The sequence below is a fragment of the Lemur catta genome, chromosome 21, assembly GCF_020740605.2.
Source record: "Lemur catta isolate mLemCat1 chromosome 21, mLemCat1.pri, whole genome shotgun sequence".
In the NCBI taxonomy this organism is placed as follows: Eukaryota; Metazoa; Chordata; class Mammalia; order Primates; family Lemuridae; genus Lemur; species Lemur catta.
Window position 1 is genome coordinate 19,027,262 of NC_059148.1, and position 16,309 is coordinate 19,043,570.

Below are 16,309 nucleotides of genomic sequence, written 5' to 3' on the forward strand. Positions count from 1 at the left end.
CTTAAATCCAGCGAGCCACTTGTCCTCCCTGCTGGCACTCCTTCTCTTTCTTTGGGATGCCACGCTCTCTCTCTCTCTCCCCCACCCCTCTCTTTCTCCTCTAAGAAGGATAAAATAAACTTTTTTACTTTGATATCTTAATCTCTGCATGAGAAATCTTTCTCCACCTGCGGTGAGCGCCTACTAGCCTTTCCACCCTGACAGCAGCTCCCCACACCAGGGGCACCCGCAGCAGGAAGCGGGAAGTGGGCAAGGCCAGCTCCAGGGCACTTGGTGAAACTCCCAGGCTGAGAGCCCACGGGGAGGCCCAAGGGGGCACTCGGCCCCCTCTGCCAGCCGTCTTTCCTGGCAGCCTTAAACAGAACGAGAAAATTCCTCTTTCCTCTTTCAAAGTTCAGCAATGTTCAGTTTCCAATTTGAAAGAAAGAAAAGCTCAGTTTCAGTTTCGTTTTCCTAGCGGCAGGAGGGCTGGGCTTCTGAGTTGCTGGCAGCTCAGGGAGCCAGGATCAAGCTGCTGCCTGGAGGCCCGCACCCCAGCCCTCTCTGCACCCCAAGAAGAAAATAAGTTCCTCTCTGCCCCACACTGTCCCCTTCCCCCTCTGCTGTCCTTTAGCCTGCTGGAGAAAAGCTAGAAGGTGCCGCTTCCACGGGGCTGGGCAGAAGCAGAGAGGATTTCTTCCCAGTCCTGCACAGATGGCGGCTGCCCAGGACCTGTATGACACCCCCGGGGACAGGCTGGACGCTTTCGTGAAGCACGGCCTTCAGCCCCAGGGGGCCTGGAAGGACGAAGTGAAGGATGTCTGGCAGAGAATCGAGCAGTTCTTAAGGGATCAGTGCTTCTATGATGAACTAATCCTGGACCAAGAAGTCAGGGTGCTGAAGGTGGTCAAGGTGAGCACTTGGCATGCCAGGGGTTCAAATCCCAGCTCTGCCCCTATGGGACCGTGGGACTTTGGGGGATGGGTCACTTCATCTCTCTGAGCATCAGTCTCCTCCTCTTTGAATCTGGTCTGTTATGAGCAATAAGAGGGATAAAGCATGGAAAAATACTCTTAAGCAGTAAATTGGTCTCCAGATCCAAAGGGTAATGAGGATTATCATTATTATCATCATTATTTCTTGGGTTCCAGCTCTCTGAGTGCCAGGAAGTCATGTGGAATATGGACAGCAGGTTTCTGTAAAATTTATGCTTTTTGTTTCTTGTTTAAGAAACCCCACTTTACACCCAAACTCATAAAGAGGATCGCCTATATTTTTCTTTTAAAATGGCACTGACTGGTTATGTTAGAAGCTATTTAGCAATTAAGTAACACCAGAAGGTACTTTGTGGGTTCAAAGGGTTTTTAGGGGGTGACCATGTAATTCAACACCTGCTTATAGCGTGGTTTCACTTGGGAAAGTACTAAATTGTAATTCAATATTTAGCATATCACCCTAAATCAAAAGCGTCTTGACCATAAGCCACAGATTTTGTTCATTTTGCTAGGATGAAAGACATCTATCATTAATTTAAGTAAATCAGGCTTTATCTGGGAGTGGGAACAGCTGCCAAGAATAAGACTGAAAAGGCAGGGTATGCAGCTTTACCGGATTCTTAAATAAACAGTTGAACCCAAATACTCAGGGGCATTACCACCACACTATGAGCTTCAAAACAGAAATTCAAGACATTCAAGCTGCTGCAGTTGCTTAAAAAGATACAACTTTGCACATCGGGGCTCTGATTCTTTCATACATTCGAGCTTACTATAGGGAACCTCTGCTCTAGAGCTATGTCAGCCTCTTTGCTTTCAGAATCTGCGACAAAAACCAAAAGGAACTTCCCGTGAGAACCAGAAATGGGATGTATATCCTCTTAAGGATGGGTCTGAAGGTGTTCAACTATTTTAACAGATGTTCCAAATAAAACTGTTCTACAGATTCAAATGTGCTGTCTCTATGGGAGATGTGTCATTTACGTGACTCCAAGTACCCATATCTTGAAGTCCCTATTCCCACCTTTACAGGTATATGTGTCAAGTGGAGACTGTTCATCTGTATAAGAAAAAAATGTATTTTACGTTTCCTCTTGCTCTCAATGATCTCTATTTCCAGAAGCTGAAACACCCCTAGAATAAACACCTCCACCTGTTTTGAGCAGCACAGAAAATACCCAGAACAATGTTGCTATGCAGCTAAAGCCCCTATTTGAATAAACATTAGTAAACAAGCAATAAGGTCACATCTGCATGACATTTTGTTTCTCTAATAGGAGGAAGAGGGTACATTGCACATTGCACATAATTCAACATTTGCTTTCTCTCTGCCTCTGTCAACCCTTTTAAGTGCTCAATTTTCTTAATTGCGTCCAGTTTTCCTGATTTCGTCTCTCCATATTAGGATGAGCATACTGTATTTTTCTAGAGTTAATTATGCTGATTCCATTTGATTTCTGACCATTAATGGCTGGAGAGTCTTCTAGGACCAGTAGTAACTTGTGCAGGGACATCTCTTCCAGGACTTAATCACCAATTCCATCTGACACCTATATTCTTTCTTTTCAACTATTCTGTGTCCTGTGATCAAAGAATCCAATGTCTAAATTAAGGATCCATAAAGCTCTGAAGTCGATATTGCTACATGATTCTTTTTTAATTATACAAGTAATACATTGAGCCACAAAAATATAGGAAAATACAAAATGAATAACCTTACTACTCATAGATAAATACTATTCACGTTTTAGTGCACTATTATCACATGTTAAATGTTTATAAATCACCAAAAAATCATTTTCTTTCATATGTTTGTATACGTATATTGATTTCAAAAGAGATGGTAAACTTCTGATGCCAGCTAAAATGATATAAACCCTTACGAATGACCTCTCTCACACGTTACAAGTAAAACTCTAGGCAAACATCACAAAGCAAGTCCTTCAGGACTTTGGAAAAGTAAACAATGGCAGGTAGATTGGGGACCAAAGCCAAACTTGAGTAACATGTAAGAAGATTATGGTAGAACAAAATGGTAAAACACAACATGAGGAGCCTGGGCGCGGTGGCTCACGCCTGAAATCCTAGCTCTCTAGGAGGGCGAGGCAGGCGGATCATTTGAGCTCAGGAGTTCGAGACCAGCCTGAGCAAGAGCGAGACCCCACCTCTACTAAAAAATAGAAAGAAATTAGCTGGACAACTAAAAATATATAGAAAAAATTAGCCAGACATGGTGGCGCATGCCTGTAGTCCCAGCTACTCGGGAGGCTGAGGCAGAAGGATCGCTTGAGCCCAGGAGTTTGAGGTTGCTGTGAGCTAGGCTGATGCCACGGCACTCTAGCCAGGGTGACAGAGTGGGACTCTGTCTCAAAAAAAAAAAAAAAAAAAAAACACAACATGGGGGAGGGAGATTAGAGAGAGGCTGGTCAACAGGTAGAAAGCTACAGTTAGGAGGAACAAGTTCATCTGTTCTATTGTACGGGGGTGACTATGATTAACAACAACATATCATATGATATATTTCAAAATGGCTAGAAGAGAGAATTTTGAATGTTCTCACCAGAAAGAAAGAAATGTTTGCGGTAATGGCTATGCTAATCATCATGCAATGTACACATGTATTGAAACATCATACTATACACCATACATATGTATAATTATTATGTATCAATTAAAGACACACAAAAAAACTTTTAAAAAAGACACCCCACAACACGGGGTGCTAAGTGGAGGGAAAAGGGCCAAATTCTCCAGGTCACATAACATATGATTCCAATTATATAACATTCTCAAAATGATAAGATAATAGGGACGGAAAAGAGATTGGTGGTTTCTGGGGTTTAGGGGTGGTGGAGGGAAGGGGGAGGGAGGCGTAACTCTGAAGGAGCTACTAATGTGTGAGGAAGATCTTTGCAGTGATGGAATAGTTCTATGTCTTGATCACAGCAGCAGTTAGAAGAATCTCCACATATAAAATGTTACAGAACTAAATAGGCACATTGCATCAATGTCAATTTCCTGGGTCTGATATTCGGCTATATTTGTAAGATGTGACCATTGGGGGGAACAGGGTGAAGAACATACCAGATCCCTCTGTACTCTCTTTGCGACTTCCTGTGAATCTATCATGATTTCAAAATAAAAAGTCTAGAAAATTTTTGTACATACACACAAGAATCTATACATACAAAATATATGTGTACAAAATATATACACAAAAATATGTTTGTCTAGGTCAGAGCCATCCAGTAGGACTTTCCACAATTATGAGAAAGTTCTATAAATAGTGCTGTCCAATATAATAGCCGCTGTCTCTGGTCAGCTATTGAGCACTTCAAACAAGGCCAATTCATTTCAATTGAATTAGTTCAAATTTATTTTTTTTAATTTCAGCATATTATGGGGGTACAAATGTTTAGATTACACGTATTGCCTTTGCCCTGCCCAAGTCAGAGGTTCAAGCATGTCCATCCCCCAGACAGTGCACACCGCACCCGTTAGGTGTGTATATACCCATCCCCTCTTCCCCCCTCCACCTGCCTGACACCCAATGAATGTTATTACTATATATGCCCGTAAGTGTTGATCAGCTAATACCAATTTGATGGTGAGTACATGTGCTGCTTGTTTTTCCATTCTTGTGATACTTCACTCAGTAGAATGGGCTCCAGCTCTATCCAGGATAATACAAGAGGTGCTACATCACCATTGTTTTTTGTGGCTGGGTAGTACTCCATGGTATACATGTACCACATTTTGTTAATCCACTCATGGATTGTTTCCACATCTTTGCAATTGTGAATTGTGCTGCTATAAACATTTGAGTGCAGATGTCTTTTTTATAGGTTGTCTTTTGTTCTTTTGGGTAGATGCCCAGTAATGAGATTGCTGGATCAAATGATAGTTCTACCTGTAGCTCTTTGAGGTATCTCCATAGTACTTTCCACAGAGGTTGTACTAGTTTGCAGTCCCACCAGCAATGTATGAGTGTTCCTATCTCTCCGCGTCCACACCAACATTTATTGTTTTGGGACTTTTTGATACAGGTCATTCTCACTGGGGATAAGTGATATGTCATTGTGGTTTTGATTTGCATTTCCCTGATGATTACAGATGTTGAGCGTTTTCTCATATGTTTGTTGGCCATTAGTCTATTTTCTTTTGAAAAGTTTCTGTTCATGTCCTTTGCCCACTTTTTGATAGGGTTGTTTGATTTTTTTCTTGCTGATTTTCTTGAGTTCTATATAGATTCTAGTTATCAGCCCTTTATCGAATGTGTAACATGCAAATATTTTCTCCCATTCTGTAGGTTGTCTGTTTGCTCTCGTGACAGTTCCCTTGGCTGTGCAGAAGCTTTTTAATTTGATCAGGTCCCATTCATTTATTTATTTATGTTGCTGTGATTGCCTTTGGGGTCTTCTTCATAAATTCTTTTTTTGTTTTCTTTTTGAGACAGAGTCTCACTCTGTTACCCTGGCTAGAGTGCCGTGGCGTCAGCCTAGCTCACAGCAACCTCAAACTCCTGGGCTCAAGCAATCCTTCTGCCTCAGCCTCCCGAGTAGCTGGGACTACAGGCATGTGCCACCATGCCTGGCTAATTTTTTTTTCTATATATATTTTTAGATGTCCATATAACTTCTTTCTATTTTTAGTAGAGACGGGGTCTCGCTCTTGCTCAGGCTGGTCTCGAACTCCTGAGCTCAAACGATCCACCCGCCTCAGCCTCCCAGAGTGCTAGGATTACAGGCGTGAGCCACCGTGCCTGCCCATAAATTCTTGAATTAGTTTAAATTTAAATATCCACATGGGGTTCTTGGCCACCATATTGGATAGTGCAGGTCTCGGTGTAGAACATTTATATTAATAGAAGACTATATAAGAAGCTGGTAACTGTGGTTGCTTCTGGAGAGGGGTTGAGGCCTGGGAAGAAATGGAGTTCCACGTTTCATTTATATCCTTTGACTTGCTTACCAGGTATTTAATTTTTCTAATCAATTAAAAGATGTAGTAATACCCATAGCAAAGGCTACCAATATATGGTGGAGACCAAGGGCTCCTTTGGGACCTATGTAAACAGCCTCACATGGGTGCCTCCGGCTTCAATCTCAACCTCAAAGCATCAGATCTCAGCGGAGGTGAAGCTTAACATTGTTGTCCTCCACAGGGTGGCTCCGCAGGGAAGGGGACCACACTGAACTACAGCTCCGACCTGGACCTGGTTCTGTTTCTGAGCTGCTTCTCCAGTTTCCGACACCAGGCACAGCTCCGAGGAGTCATCATCAGCTTCATGGAGAAGAAATTGGTTCACTGTAGCAGAAGCCTAGCCTACAAAATCACTGTGGCCCCATACAGGGGAGGGACCAGCGCCCCTCGCTCCCTGTCCCTCCAGGTCCAGTCCAGGAAGAACAGTGGAGTCGTCAGGGTGGACTTGCTCCCGGCTTTCAATGCTCTGGGTAAAGACAGCCATGGGGTGGGCTAGAGAAACTACTGGGACCCCTTCACCAACCTGGCCTCCAAGGAGGTTTGGGGAAATGAAAACCAGTGAGGAGAGAGTGGAGGTTGCTCTTTGACAGGGAGATGGGACTAGAGCAGTACCCTGAAGATTAATCCTCCCGTAAATGCATGTGTTGCCGTGTCCCATTGTGGCCCGAGGAAAGGGGACTTCTCCCAAATCATGGATTCCCACCCAACCCAAGAAGGCGATTCTTCTTTGAACCTCTGGGAAACACCAGGTCAAACAAGTTCTTCAGGGTCTCTGGAGTCAGACAGAGCTGGATTGGAATCATCTTTAAGGCAGGGCTCTTGCCAGCCATAGTGGCGTACACCTGTCCCATGTCCTAGCTACTTGGGAGGTTGAAGCAAGGGGATCACTTGATTCCAGGAGTTCAAGGCTGTAGTGTGCTATGATCATGCCTGTGAATAGCCACTGCACTCCAGCCTGGGCAACATAGTGAGACCCTGTCCCTAAACAAAAGCGGGAGAGGCCCTTAATGACTTCAAATTTGTGCTCTAAGACTTACTAGTTACACGACCTTGGGCAAACTATTTAACCCTTCCAAGACTGAGCATACCAACTTGCTGAATGGGACAATAATCTTAAATTTGAGTGACCCATAGGAAACTGACAATATTTGACCTTGTTTGATGCACAAAAATGGCAATTTCCTGTGGTTCCACTTAAGCGTACCTACCTCACGGAGGTGTTCTCATTCCATGAGCTTAGCCCAGTGCCTGACACATGGTAAGTCTTTGGTCAATGTGAGTTTTTAAAAATCGATGTGACATTTGAGTGTACTACCAAACCATCTAGGCCTCCACTTACTTAGTTGTAAAATGGGTAAAATAGTGCTACAGTGAGGATTGCATGGGATAATAATTTATGCATATTCTATGCTCAGCAGTTGTTTTGCCATCTTCCCACCTGGAAGGGTAAATCTTCCTAACCATGTATTTTTCTCCTCCCAGGATCCTTTTGCCCAGACTCTAAACCAGCACCGGAAATCTATGAAAATTTAATCACCAGCGCCGGCCGCCCTGGGGAGTTCTCATCAAGCTTCACACAGCTGCAGAGACACTTTGTGAAAAGCCGTCCTCCTAAACTAAAGAGCCTCCTGCAGCTGGTAAAGCACTGGTACCTGCAGGTGAGAGTGTGGGTGCCAGGCTAGAAGGTACAGGGACACGGGACAGGGGAGAGTGGGTACATCCCATCGTTTTAAGAAGAAAAAACTGGAAACAACCTGGTTGTCTAAGGATAAGAGGCAGGTTATGTAGCGTAGGTGAAATAGCATAATTGCAAGCTATTTGTAAAGTCTAGAACACTAGCCAGTGTTAGGGATGGCCATTATTGGTGGTGGTGGTGTTGTCACTGCTGTTTTGTACTCCGTTGTTTTCTGAAGCGTAGTGTCCTGCTTAGAGCCTCCTGGCTCCAATGACACGTTCCTCAAGGGCAATGAAATGGTTCCAGCAGAAGCATAATTTCCAGCAGGCTTCAGGCCTCAGGCGTTCCAGAGGATAATAAAAACAACAATAATAGTAATAAAGCTACCATTTACTGAGTGTTAATTATGTTCCATGATCTATGCTAAGCACTTCTGCATAGTTTTCCTCATCCAGTCTTTCCAACAACTGTATTAATGCATGTATTATTCATTATCCCCATTTCTGAGATAAGAAAACTGAGACTCAAAAGCTAAAGCGGAGCTGAGATTTGAACACAAAAGCGTCTGACTTCAGAACTTGTGCTCTTAACTGACAACACTATTTTTCATAATAATAATAAATTGTTTTTTCTGATTATCAGAATATTAGAATGGACTCATTATCAAAACAAAAAAATTCAGAGCCAGTTGTGGTGGCTCATGCCTGTAATTCAAGCACTTTGGAAGGCTGAGGTGAGAGGATTGCTTGTGGCCAGGAGTTCAAGACCAGCCTGGGCAACACAGGGAGACCCTATTGCTACAAAAAATTTTTTAAAAATTAGCTGGGTGTGATGGTGCAAGCCTGTAGTCCCAGCTATTTGGAAGGCTGAGGCAGGAGGATCACTTGAGCCCAGGAGTTTGAGGTTGCAGTGAGCTACGATTGTGCTGCTGCACTCCAGCCTGGGCAATAGAGCAAGACCCCTATCTCAAACAAAAAAAAAATTTAAACAATACAAAAAAGACATAAGAAAGATGGTAAAATTTACATGAAATCCCTGAGACAATACCAATAACACTGTTTTCTCATGCCTCTCTTTACATTTATATTCATATAGCTCATGCACAGAGCTTACATAAATAGAATCATGTCATAGTGATTTTGTAGACTACCCTTAAAAAAATAAATTTGCTTATTGACCTTTGAACTTGAACTTTTGGGAGTCTAATTTACGTATTTTCCCACTGTTTGATTTTTTTTCAATTATAAGACCTCTTTGTAAATTGTAAGTATTTACTATTATTTCTCATATTTGTTGCCAATATTTTTACCAATATATCATTCATCTATTGACCTTAATTATACTATCTTTGGCAATATAATGATTTCTAATTTTTTACAAAGACGAATATGTCTGACTTTGTTTTATAGGTTGTAAGTTTCCTATCTGACCTGCTATATATATATTATATAGATAGATAGTCTCTTAATTTTTTTCTAATGTACTTAATAAATACTTTAATTCCATGTGTAATTTATTTTGGTATGTGGTGTGACATTGAGATCACTTTTATTTATTTTCTTCCAAACGGTAAACAGGCTACGCCAGCATCATTCATTGACTTATGCATCCTTTTCCCTCTGAACCGAAACACCACTTTTATCAATTATGAAGTTCTCCTTTCCACGGGGAGCTAATTCTGGGCTACTGGTTCTGTTAATAAATGCTTTATACCACTTATTCCTATGCCAAAAGCATAGTGTTTTGGGTTACAACTGTTTTATACAATATATCTGAGAAGACAAATAATCAACCTCTCTTTTTCTTTTTTCTCATTTTGTTGGCTTGTCCTAGGCATTTATTCTTCGATATGAACCTTAAGATAATTTTATCCCATTAAAAACATCACTGGGATTCTAATTAAGATGGCAATAAATTTCTAAATCAATTTTGGAGGAAGTGAACATTTCACATTATTACTCTTTCTCCTTTGTCTTTCAATTTGTTCTGATTTTGTTTTACATTTTCATTGTGCAGATGTGTTTTAGTTTTCTTTGGTTATTTCCTAAATTCACTATATTATATTGCCTCCTCCATTCCAACTGAATAACGTGGATTGATGATGCTCAGAATGTTCATAAGACATCCCAGTTTCCTCTTTTTTGAAATCTTGATGGCCTTAGGACATAAGTCTGTTTAGACCCCCAGCCATTTCATGGCTTCCGCTACATAATGCAGCAAAGTGACCTACATAATCCAGGAAAGTCCCAGGGCATCAAGCATCAGTCTCAGTTTCTCTTTCCCTCTCTCTCTCTCTCTCCCTCTTTCTCTCTTCCTCCACTCCCCACCCCCTTTCTCCAGTGCTTGAAAGGTAAATATCGAGGAGTGGCATTACCTTCCAAATATGCACTGGAGTTACTGACCATCTATGCCTGGGAAATGGGTACAAACGAAAGTGAGAACTTTGACATGGATGAAGGGCTTGTGGCTGTGATGGAACTCCTCAGAGATTACGAAGACATCTGCATATACTGGACCAAGTACTATAATTTCCAAAATGATGTTGTCAGGAACTTTATCAAACTAAAGTTGAAGGAATGCAGGTGAGTGTGTTGGTTGCATTATTTTCAGCTTTAAGAAACAGAAAACCCAACTCAAACCGCTTAAACTATTAAGGGAACTGATTGTAACTTTTGTAGCTAAAAAAGTCCATGCATAAAAGCAGCTTCAGGTATGATGTGATCCAGATGTCTGCTATGTCATCAGGGTCCCGTCCTATGAATTCCTTAGCTCTGCCCTACCCAGGGTTTTACCATTGGATTCAGGATAATTCCTTCATGGCTGCATCAGTTTTAGGCTCATCGGGGCACATATTTTCCAGTACATAATGAAACTTTCCAACCAAAATCTCTGATTCACTCTGATTGGGCCTGCTTAGGTTACATCTCTGATCATGAACAAGAGCTCCATCTTGCAGGGAGGCCTCCCTATACAGAGACATGCACAATCCCGTAGGCTTGAGTGCCAGAGGCCAGAGTCCTGAGTGTGACGGAGACCCACTCCCCTTCTCTCTCCAGGCCCATTATCTTGGACCCAGCTGACCCCACCAACAACCTGGGAAGGCAGAAAAGATGGGACCTGGTGGCCCAGGAGGCAGCTTACTGCCTGCAGCAGGCTTGCTGCAGGACTGTGGACCCCCACCAGGGCTGGGACGTGCAGGTATGAGCCCCTCCCACCCCATAGTACTGACTCAGTGCTGACCTCCTTTTAACCCCACATGAACCCCCCTCCCAACTCTTGCATCGCATCCATAGGTCCTGGGGACAGGAAACCCCTTCCCTTAGACATCCCCGCCAACCAGATGTGCAGTTCTTCCCCTTCTGCTGTAAATGTCCAGGCCTCAGTTTTTTCACCTGTAAAATGGGCAGGCAATTTCTACCCTGCTCTGCAGCCATTTGAGGTATATAGCAAAGAATGTACTCACATACACATGAATTTTCCCACACAGATCACAGTTCCAAAGTCTGAGCACTAAGTGGGAACCCAGGGACCAGAGCTCTGCTTGTGAGAACTCCCTGAAAGATCTAATTTCCCCAACCTGGTACTCGTGGAGAAATCTTGTCACCAATCCTGCATGGAAAGTCAGAGTCTGGCCTCAGAGGCTACCCTGGAGCAATTGAAGCAAGGCAGATAACTAAGACATCAGAGGGACCCACCACCTAGCCATGTGCCATTGGCTGGGAATGTCCAGTGTATCGGGGGGGTCTTGGGAAGGCAAAAGAAAAAGCAAAGCAAATTATTTAAAAGGATATACAATTAAAGTAAGTGTCCCTCCCTCCTATCCTGGCCCCCGGTCTCTCAGTTCAACCCCCTCCCAGACATCCACTTGTCAATCACTCCTGTCGCCTCCTGTGAATATGCTGTACACACAAAAGCGCGTGTCTGTGCCTGAACATACACCCTGGGGGCTTTTTGCATTTTTACTTCATTCACTCAAATTATTATTCAATGGGTTAATCAATTACTAAATTAAATGATCTTAAAGACAATTCCATATCCACACATGTAGACCTCATCAGCATCACCATATATAACGTAAAGTCCAAATTGGGACACTTCCGAGCATAAAATGGGGTGGTGTTCATCATGCCAGCACAAGGGACATGCACCAGGACTGCCCTGGACAAACTGGAACATAAAATCACCCTAGATCCAATCAATCTTTTCAACAGTCTATCATAATTCAGTGAGAATGAAAGTCCTTTAGTGTGCACAACCAGGATGCTTTCAGACTTTTGCCATTACAACGAATACCCTTGAACATACATGCTGGAGCCTGAAATACGTTAAAGCACTGGAGCTCCCAACAGCACTGTGATGCGCCTATGGGGTAAGTCTAATGTTATCACCAGACGACAGGCAAGGACTCTGAATAGGTCTACACAGGAGGAGTATTATTTGGAGAACTGTCGCCAGTTGTTACTCCAGTTGGGGTCAGTCAGAGGACAGTGTGACCCGATGATTCCATAAGCCGAGGATGACCAAGTAGTCTCCGTTCCCTGGGACAGTCCTGGTTTATGCGTGTCGTCTCGCGTATTAGTTTTAGAAGTATCTCAGTAGGCGATACATTATATTAGCAGCAGCCAGAAGGGAGGCTTTGGGGACAACAGATAGGACCGCCCAGATAGATAACCTTATCTGCTCCTCCCTTCCAGCGAGCGAGGGACGTCCTGGTGACAGTGAAACAGACAGGGGAGGAGGCCTGGACACTCTCGGTGAACCCCTACAGCCCCATCTGGAAGATGAAGACAGAGATCAAGAGAAAGTATGACTTCAGCGGGCAGCAGCGGTTGTCTTTCCAGGAGCCGGGAGGGGAGCGACAACTTCTCAGCAGCCAGCGGACCCTGGCGGATTATGGGATCTTCTCAAAAGTGACCGTCCGGGTGCTAGAGACCACCCCTCCCGAGATCCAGGTCTTCGTGAAGGACTGTAGCGGCCAGAGCCGGCCTTACGCCATCCACCCCGATGACTCCATCCGTGACTTGAAAGAGAAGATCGAGGAAGCCGGAGGACCTCACGTGGAGGATCAGATACTGAAGGTCGAGGGGCGGAAACTGGGGGATCGTCGCAGCCTGGCAGACCTGCAGATCGAGGACTGTGACACCATCACGCTCATTAAGAGAAGCTGAGATGGTGGGGACAAAGACAGGACAAGCGACCTGTATTGGGTGCCTGTGGTCAGGTTGCCCATGACGGTCCTATGGTCCTGTTCCCCGCCCCTGCCCCTCTCTACCCAGACAACTTTGCTCTTTCTGAAGCATAAATATGAACATACCCCCTCCCTTGCTTAAAGTCCTCGGATGGCTCCCCATTGCCCACAGACTAAAGTTCAAGTTCCTTTGCTTGGCATCCTGGATCTTTGACCGTCTAGCCCTTGTTCATCCCTCCGTCCCTTCCCTCCATGTTCTCATCCTTCAATCCTCAACCTCCTAAGTCATTGATTCTCAAAGCATGGATCTCAGACCAGCAGAATCAGCATTCCCTGGGAACGTCTTAGACGGGAGAATTCTCAGCGACATTCCCAGACTTAACCTGAGTCAGATTCTCAAGTCGTGGGACCCAGAAGTTTGTCTTAACAAGCCTCCCGAGTTGATTCTGATGCACATTGAAGTTTAAGAACTACTGTGCTAAGCCTCATACTGCTGCTCAAGTCATCTTCTGCCCTACTCTCTCCCTACACCCCCATCAGGCTTCTGTGCAGGCACCTGGAACCCTCGTTGTGTCTCTTTGTCGGATCATTTACCTCCCCAGTCTAATGAGACTTGACAAAAATTATGCCTTATTCCTTGTGTCCCCATGGTCCAGAATGGCACCTGCCTGGTGCAAAAACTTGGCACTTGCCTGTTGAATAAATGAATGAACCAATGAATGGCTTTGAATTCTTGACTCTTACATTCATGAAGGTCTCAGTCCAATGCCGTTTTGGAGTCCATGTTGTTTGGCGGGCCTCCCGGCCTATGTCTCGTTCTCTGAAAATGCCCACACTCGCCTACGCAAGCCCCGTGCTGGCAGAGTAGACCTGGTCCCCATGCTCATAGGCAATACCTTCACCCCTGTGTCCAAACGTTGTTAGACCAAAGGTAGCCAAGAACTGGTAGAATGGGTTTCAGGGCAGGGCAACAAGAGTGGACGCTCACTTTAGAAGGCTGTTGCAGTCATCCCAGGAGAAGCGATGGCGGTTTGGGCTGGAGGTGGGAGTGGAGATGGGAAGAGGTAGATGGATTCAAAAAGCCTTGATGGTGGGTGGAATGTGGGATGTGAGGGAAAGAGGGACAACCGTGTCCCAGTTCTTACCTTTAGGGGGTTGTTGATCAGGAGAGGATTTAAGGAGCCTGCTGGGATACTAGAAATGTTCTGTTATCTTGATCTGGATGGTAGTTACAGGGGTATATGCAAATGCAAAAATTTCACCCAGATGTCTCAGGCTGGGTTCCCAGGGAAGCAGATTCAGAGATGGAGCTCACGTCATCGGAGCATCATAGCAGCGTTAGTATGTAGGTACTATCATCAACCATATTTTATAGGTAGGGAAACTGAGACACAGTTGGTTTAAATGACTTGTACATTCACACAGCTAAGTTCAGATTCGAACCCAGCACTCTGGCTCCAAAGTTCATGCTCTGACCACTTTGCTGTTGTTAACTCAGCAAGGATGGAGGACTCTGTCTTATTCACCACTGTCTCCCAGTGCCTGGCATAGGGGCTAACACATAATAGGTGCTCAGTAAACATGTGCTGGATGAATGGACAATTCTAATAGGGATTATCTAATAGGGATCATAAGGACCTTTCGGATTGCAAGTGACAGGGACACACTTCAAACTGGTTTAAGCAAAAATAAGTAGAATGTCATGGCCCATGAGAGTCCAAGGCAAGCTAACATCAGGCACAACTAGATTGTATTAGTGAGGGTTCTCCAGAGAAACAGAACCAATAGGATATAGAGATAGCTACAGAAGCAGGGACTTATTATGGGAATGGGCTCATGGGATTACGCAGGCTGAGGAGTCCTGTGATATGCTGTGTCCAAGTGGGAAACCCAGGGAAGCCAATGGTGTGTTTCAGTCTAAGTCTGCACATGTGAGAACCAGGGCAGCCAGGAGTGTAAGTCCCAAGAAAATGGAGTTCTGATGTCTGAGGGCAGAAGATGAATGTCCCAGCCCCAAAGAGAGAGTGTGAGTCACCCTTCCTTCACTTTTTGTTCTTTCTAGGCCCTCAAAGGATTGTGTGATGCCCACCCACATGAGTGAGAGCAGATCTGCATTGCCCAGTCTACTGATTCAAATTCTAATCTCCTCTGGGAACATCCTTACAGACATGCCCAGAAATAATGTTTTACCAGCTATCTGGGCATCCCTTAATCCAGTCAAGCTGCCACCTGAAATTAAGTATCACGTGAATCAAGGAGTCCAAACGATGCCAGTGGGTGTGTCAGTTTATATCACTTAATGAACCACCCAACAACACCCATTTATTTGCTCAATGAGTCTGTGAACCAGGTGATCAGGTTTTCTGGTCTGATGTGACTTACCTGCAGCTGGAGGTCTACACCAGCCCCACACACATGTCTGGCAATTGGTTCAATATCAGCTGGGAAAACAGGGATGCCTTAACCGTGTGTTTCTCATGATCCAACAGGCTCACCTGAGCTTGTGCACATGTCTACTGGGTTCCAAAAGTGGCAAGAAGAAGGCCAAGTCCCAACAGGCATGCACTTTTTAAGCCTCTGCTTGCATCATGTCTGCTAGTGTCTCTCATTGGCCAAAACAAGCTGCATGGCCAAGCCGTGATTCAAAGGATGGGGAAATCGTCTCACCCCTTGGTGGAAGGAATTGTAAAGTCAACATGGCAGAGGAGTGTGCATACAGGGTCGGGGAGAATTTGAGAGCATCGTTGTATCCATTGGTATTATGCATTTTCTTTGATAATCTCCCTCCACATGGTAGGGGAAATGTCCCTGCTTTCCACCTAGGCATTCTCTGCTTTCTCATGAGCATCTGTGGGCGCCTACTTAGCCCCTGATACATGAGCAAACCTGGACGTTCAAGGGAGTTACCACCCCATGGGGCAACCCTTAACCAGTGGAAAGGCAGGAACCAGCGGCCCCTCTTCCACCTCTCAGGTGGACAATTTTAAGGCACATTCTACACAGCTTCTCTGAGGGTCCCCACGGGATTGAGCCCCAGTTGCCCACAGTTGTAATCAATGTAATGACGCTCCTTGAATTGGCTTTCTCTCCTTCCCATACCCCCACACTTGTGCCTTGGGATCATTTAGAACAAACCACCTTCATGCAAGGCCTTCTCTCATGCCCTGCATTGCAGGGAATCCAAGCTAAGATAATACCCATCTTTATGTACCTTCCTCCTGCCCAAAACCTAGCTCACTCCCTTCTGATCCCCTGGCCCTTCTCCCTCCCTACAGAAGCATGCTCCACTGGGTGGTATTTTGACAAACTATAATGCCAACACATTACTGACTCCATGTTCCCTTTTAAAATCTTCTAATGTTATCCATTGTGTTAAGCGATCAAATAATTGAAAGCTGCTTAACTCCTAGAGATTTCATGAAGCTGAATAAAAAACTAATATGGAAGATCTGAATGTTCGTTGTTTGAATAACTTTTCTATTACCTTGA

The 16,309-nt window shown here is 44.4% G+C and overlaps 1 protein-coding gene across 1 annotated transcript; it reads left to right on the forward strand.

Moving 5' to 3' along the window:
• Positions 1–479: 479 nt before the first annotated feature.
• On the forward strand, positions 480–13,536 carry LOC123625913 (2'-5'-oligoadenylate synthase-like protein 2). The gene is made up of 6 exons (XM_045534647.1): positions 480–891; positions 6,139–6,427; positions 7,440–7,615; positions 9,973–10,214; positions 10,689–10,830; positions 12,327–13,536. Exons 1-6 carry the CDS (start codon positions 694–696, stop codon positions 12,798–12,800), a joined length of 1,521 nt encoding a protein of 506 aa, XP_045390603.1. The 5' UTR covers positions 480–693; the 3' UTR covers positions 12,801–13,536.
• The last annotated feature ends 2,773 nt before the right edge of the window (positions 13,537–16,309 follow it).

Bases quoted from the DNA above. Each gene is read 5' to 3' on its own strand.
- LOC123625913 (XM_045534647.1), top strand. From the start codon at position 694: ATGGCGGCTGCCCAGGACCTGTATGACACCCCCGGGGACAGGCTGGAC. The intron at 7,616-9,972 runs GTGAGAGTGTGG...CCCTTTCTCCAG, and splicing joins TAAAGCACTGGTACCTGCAG to TGCTTGAAAGGTAAATATCG. The intron at 10,215-10,688 runs GTGAGTGTGTTG...TTCTCTCTCCAG, and splicing joins CTAAAGTTGAAGGAATGCAG to GCCCATTATCTTGGACCCAG.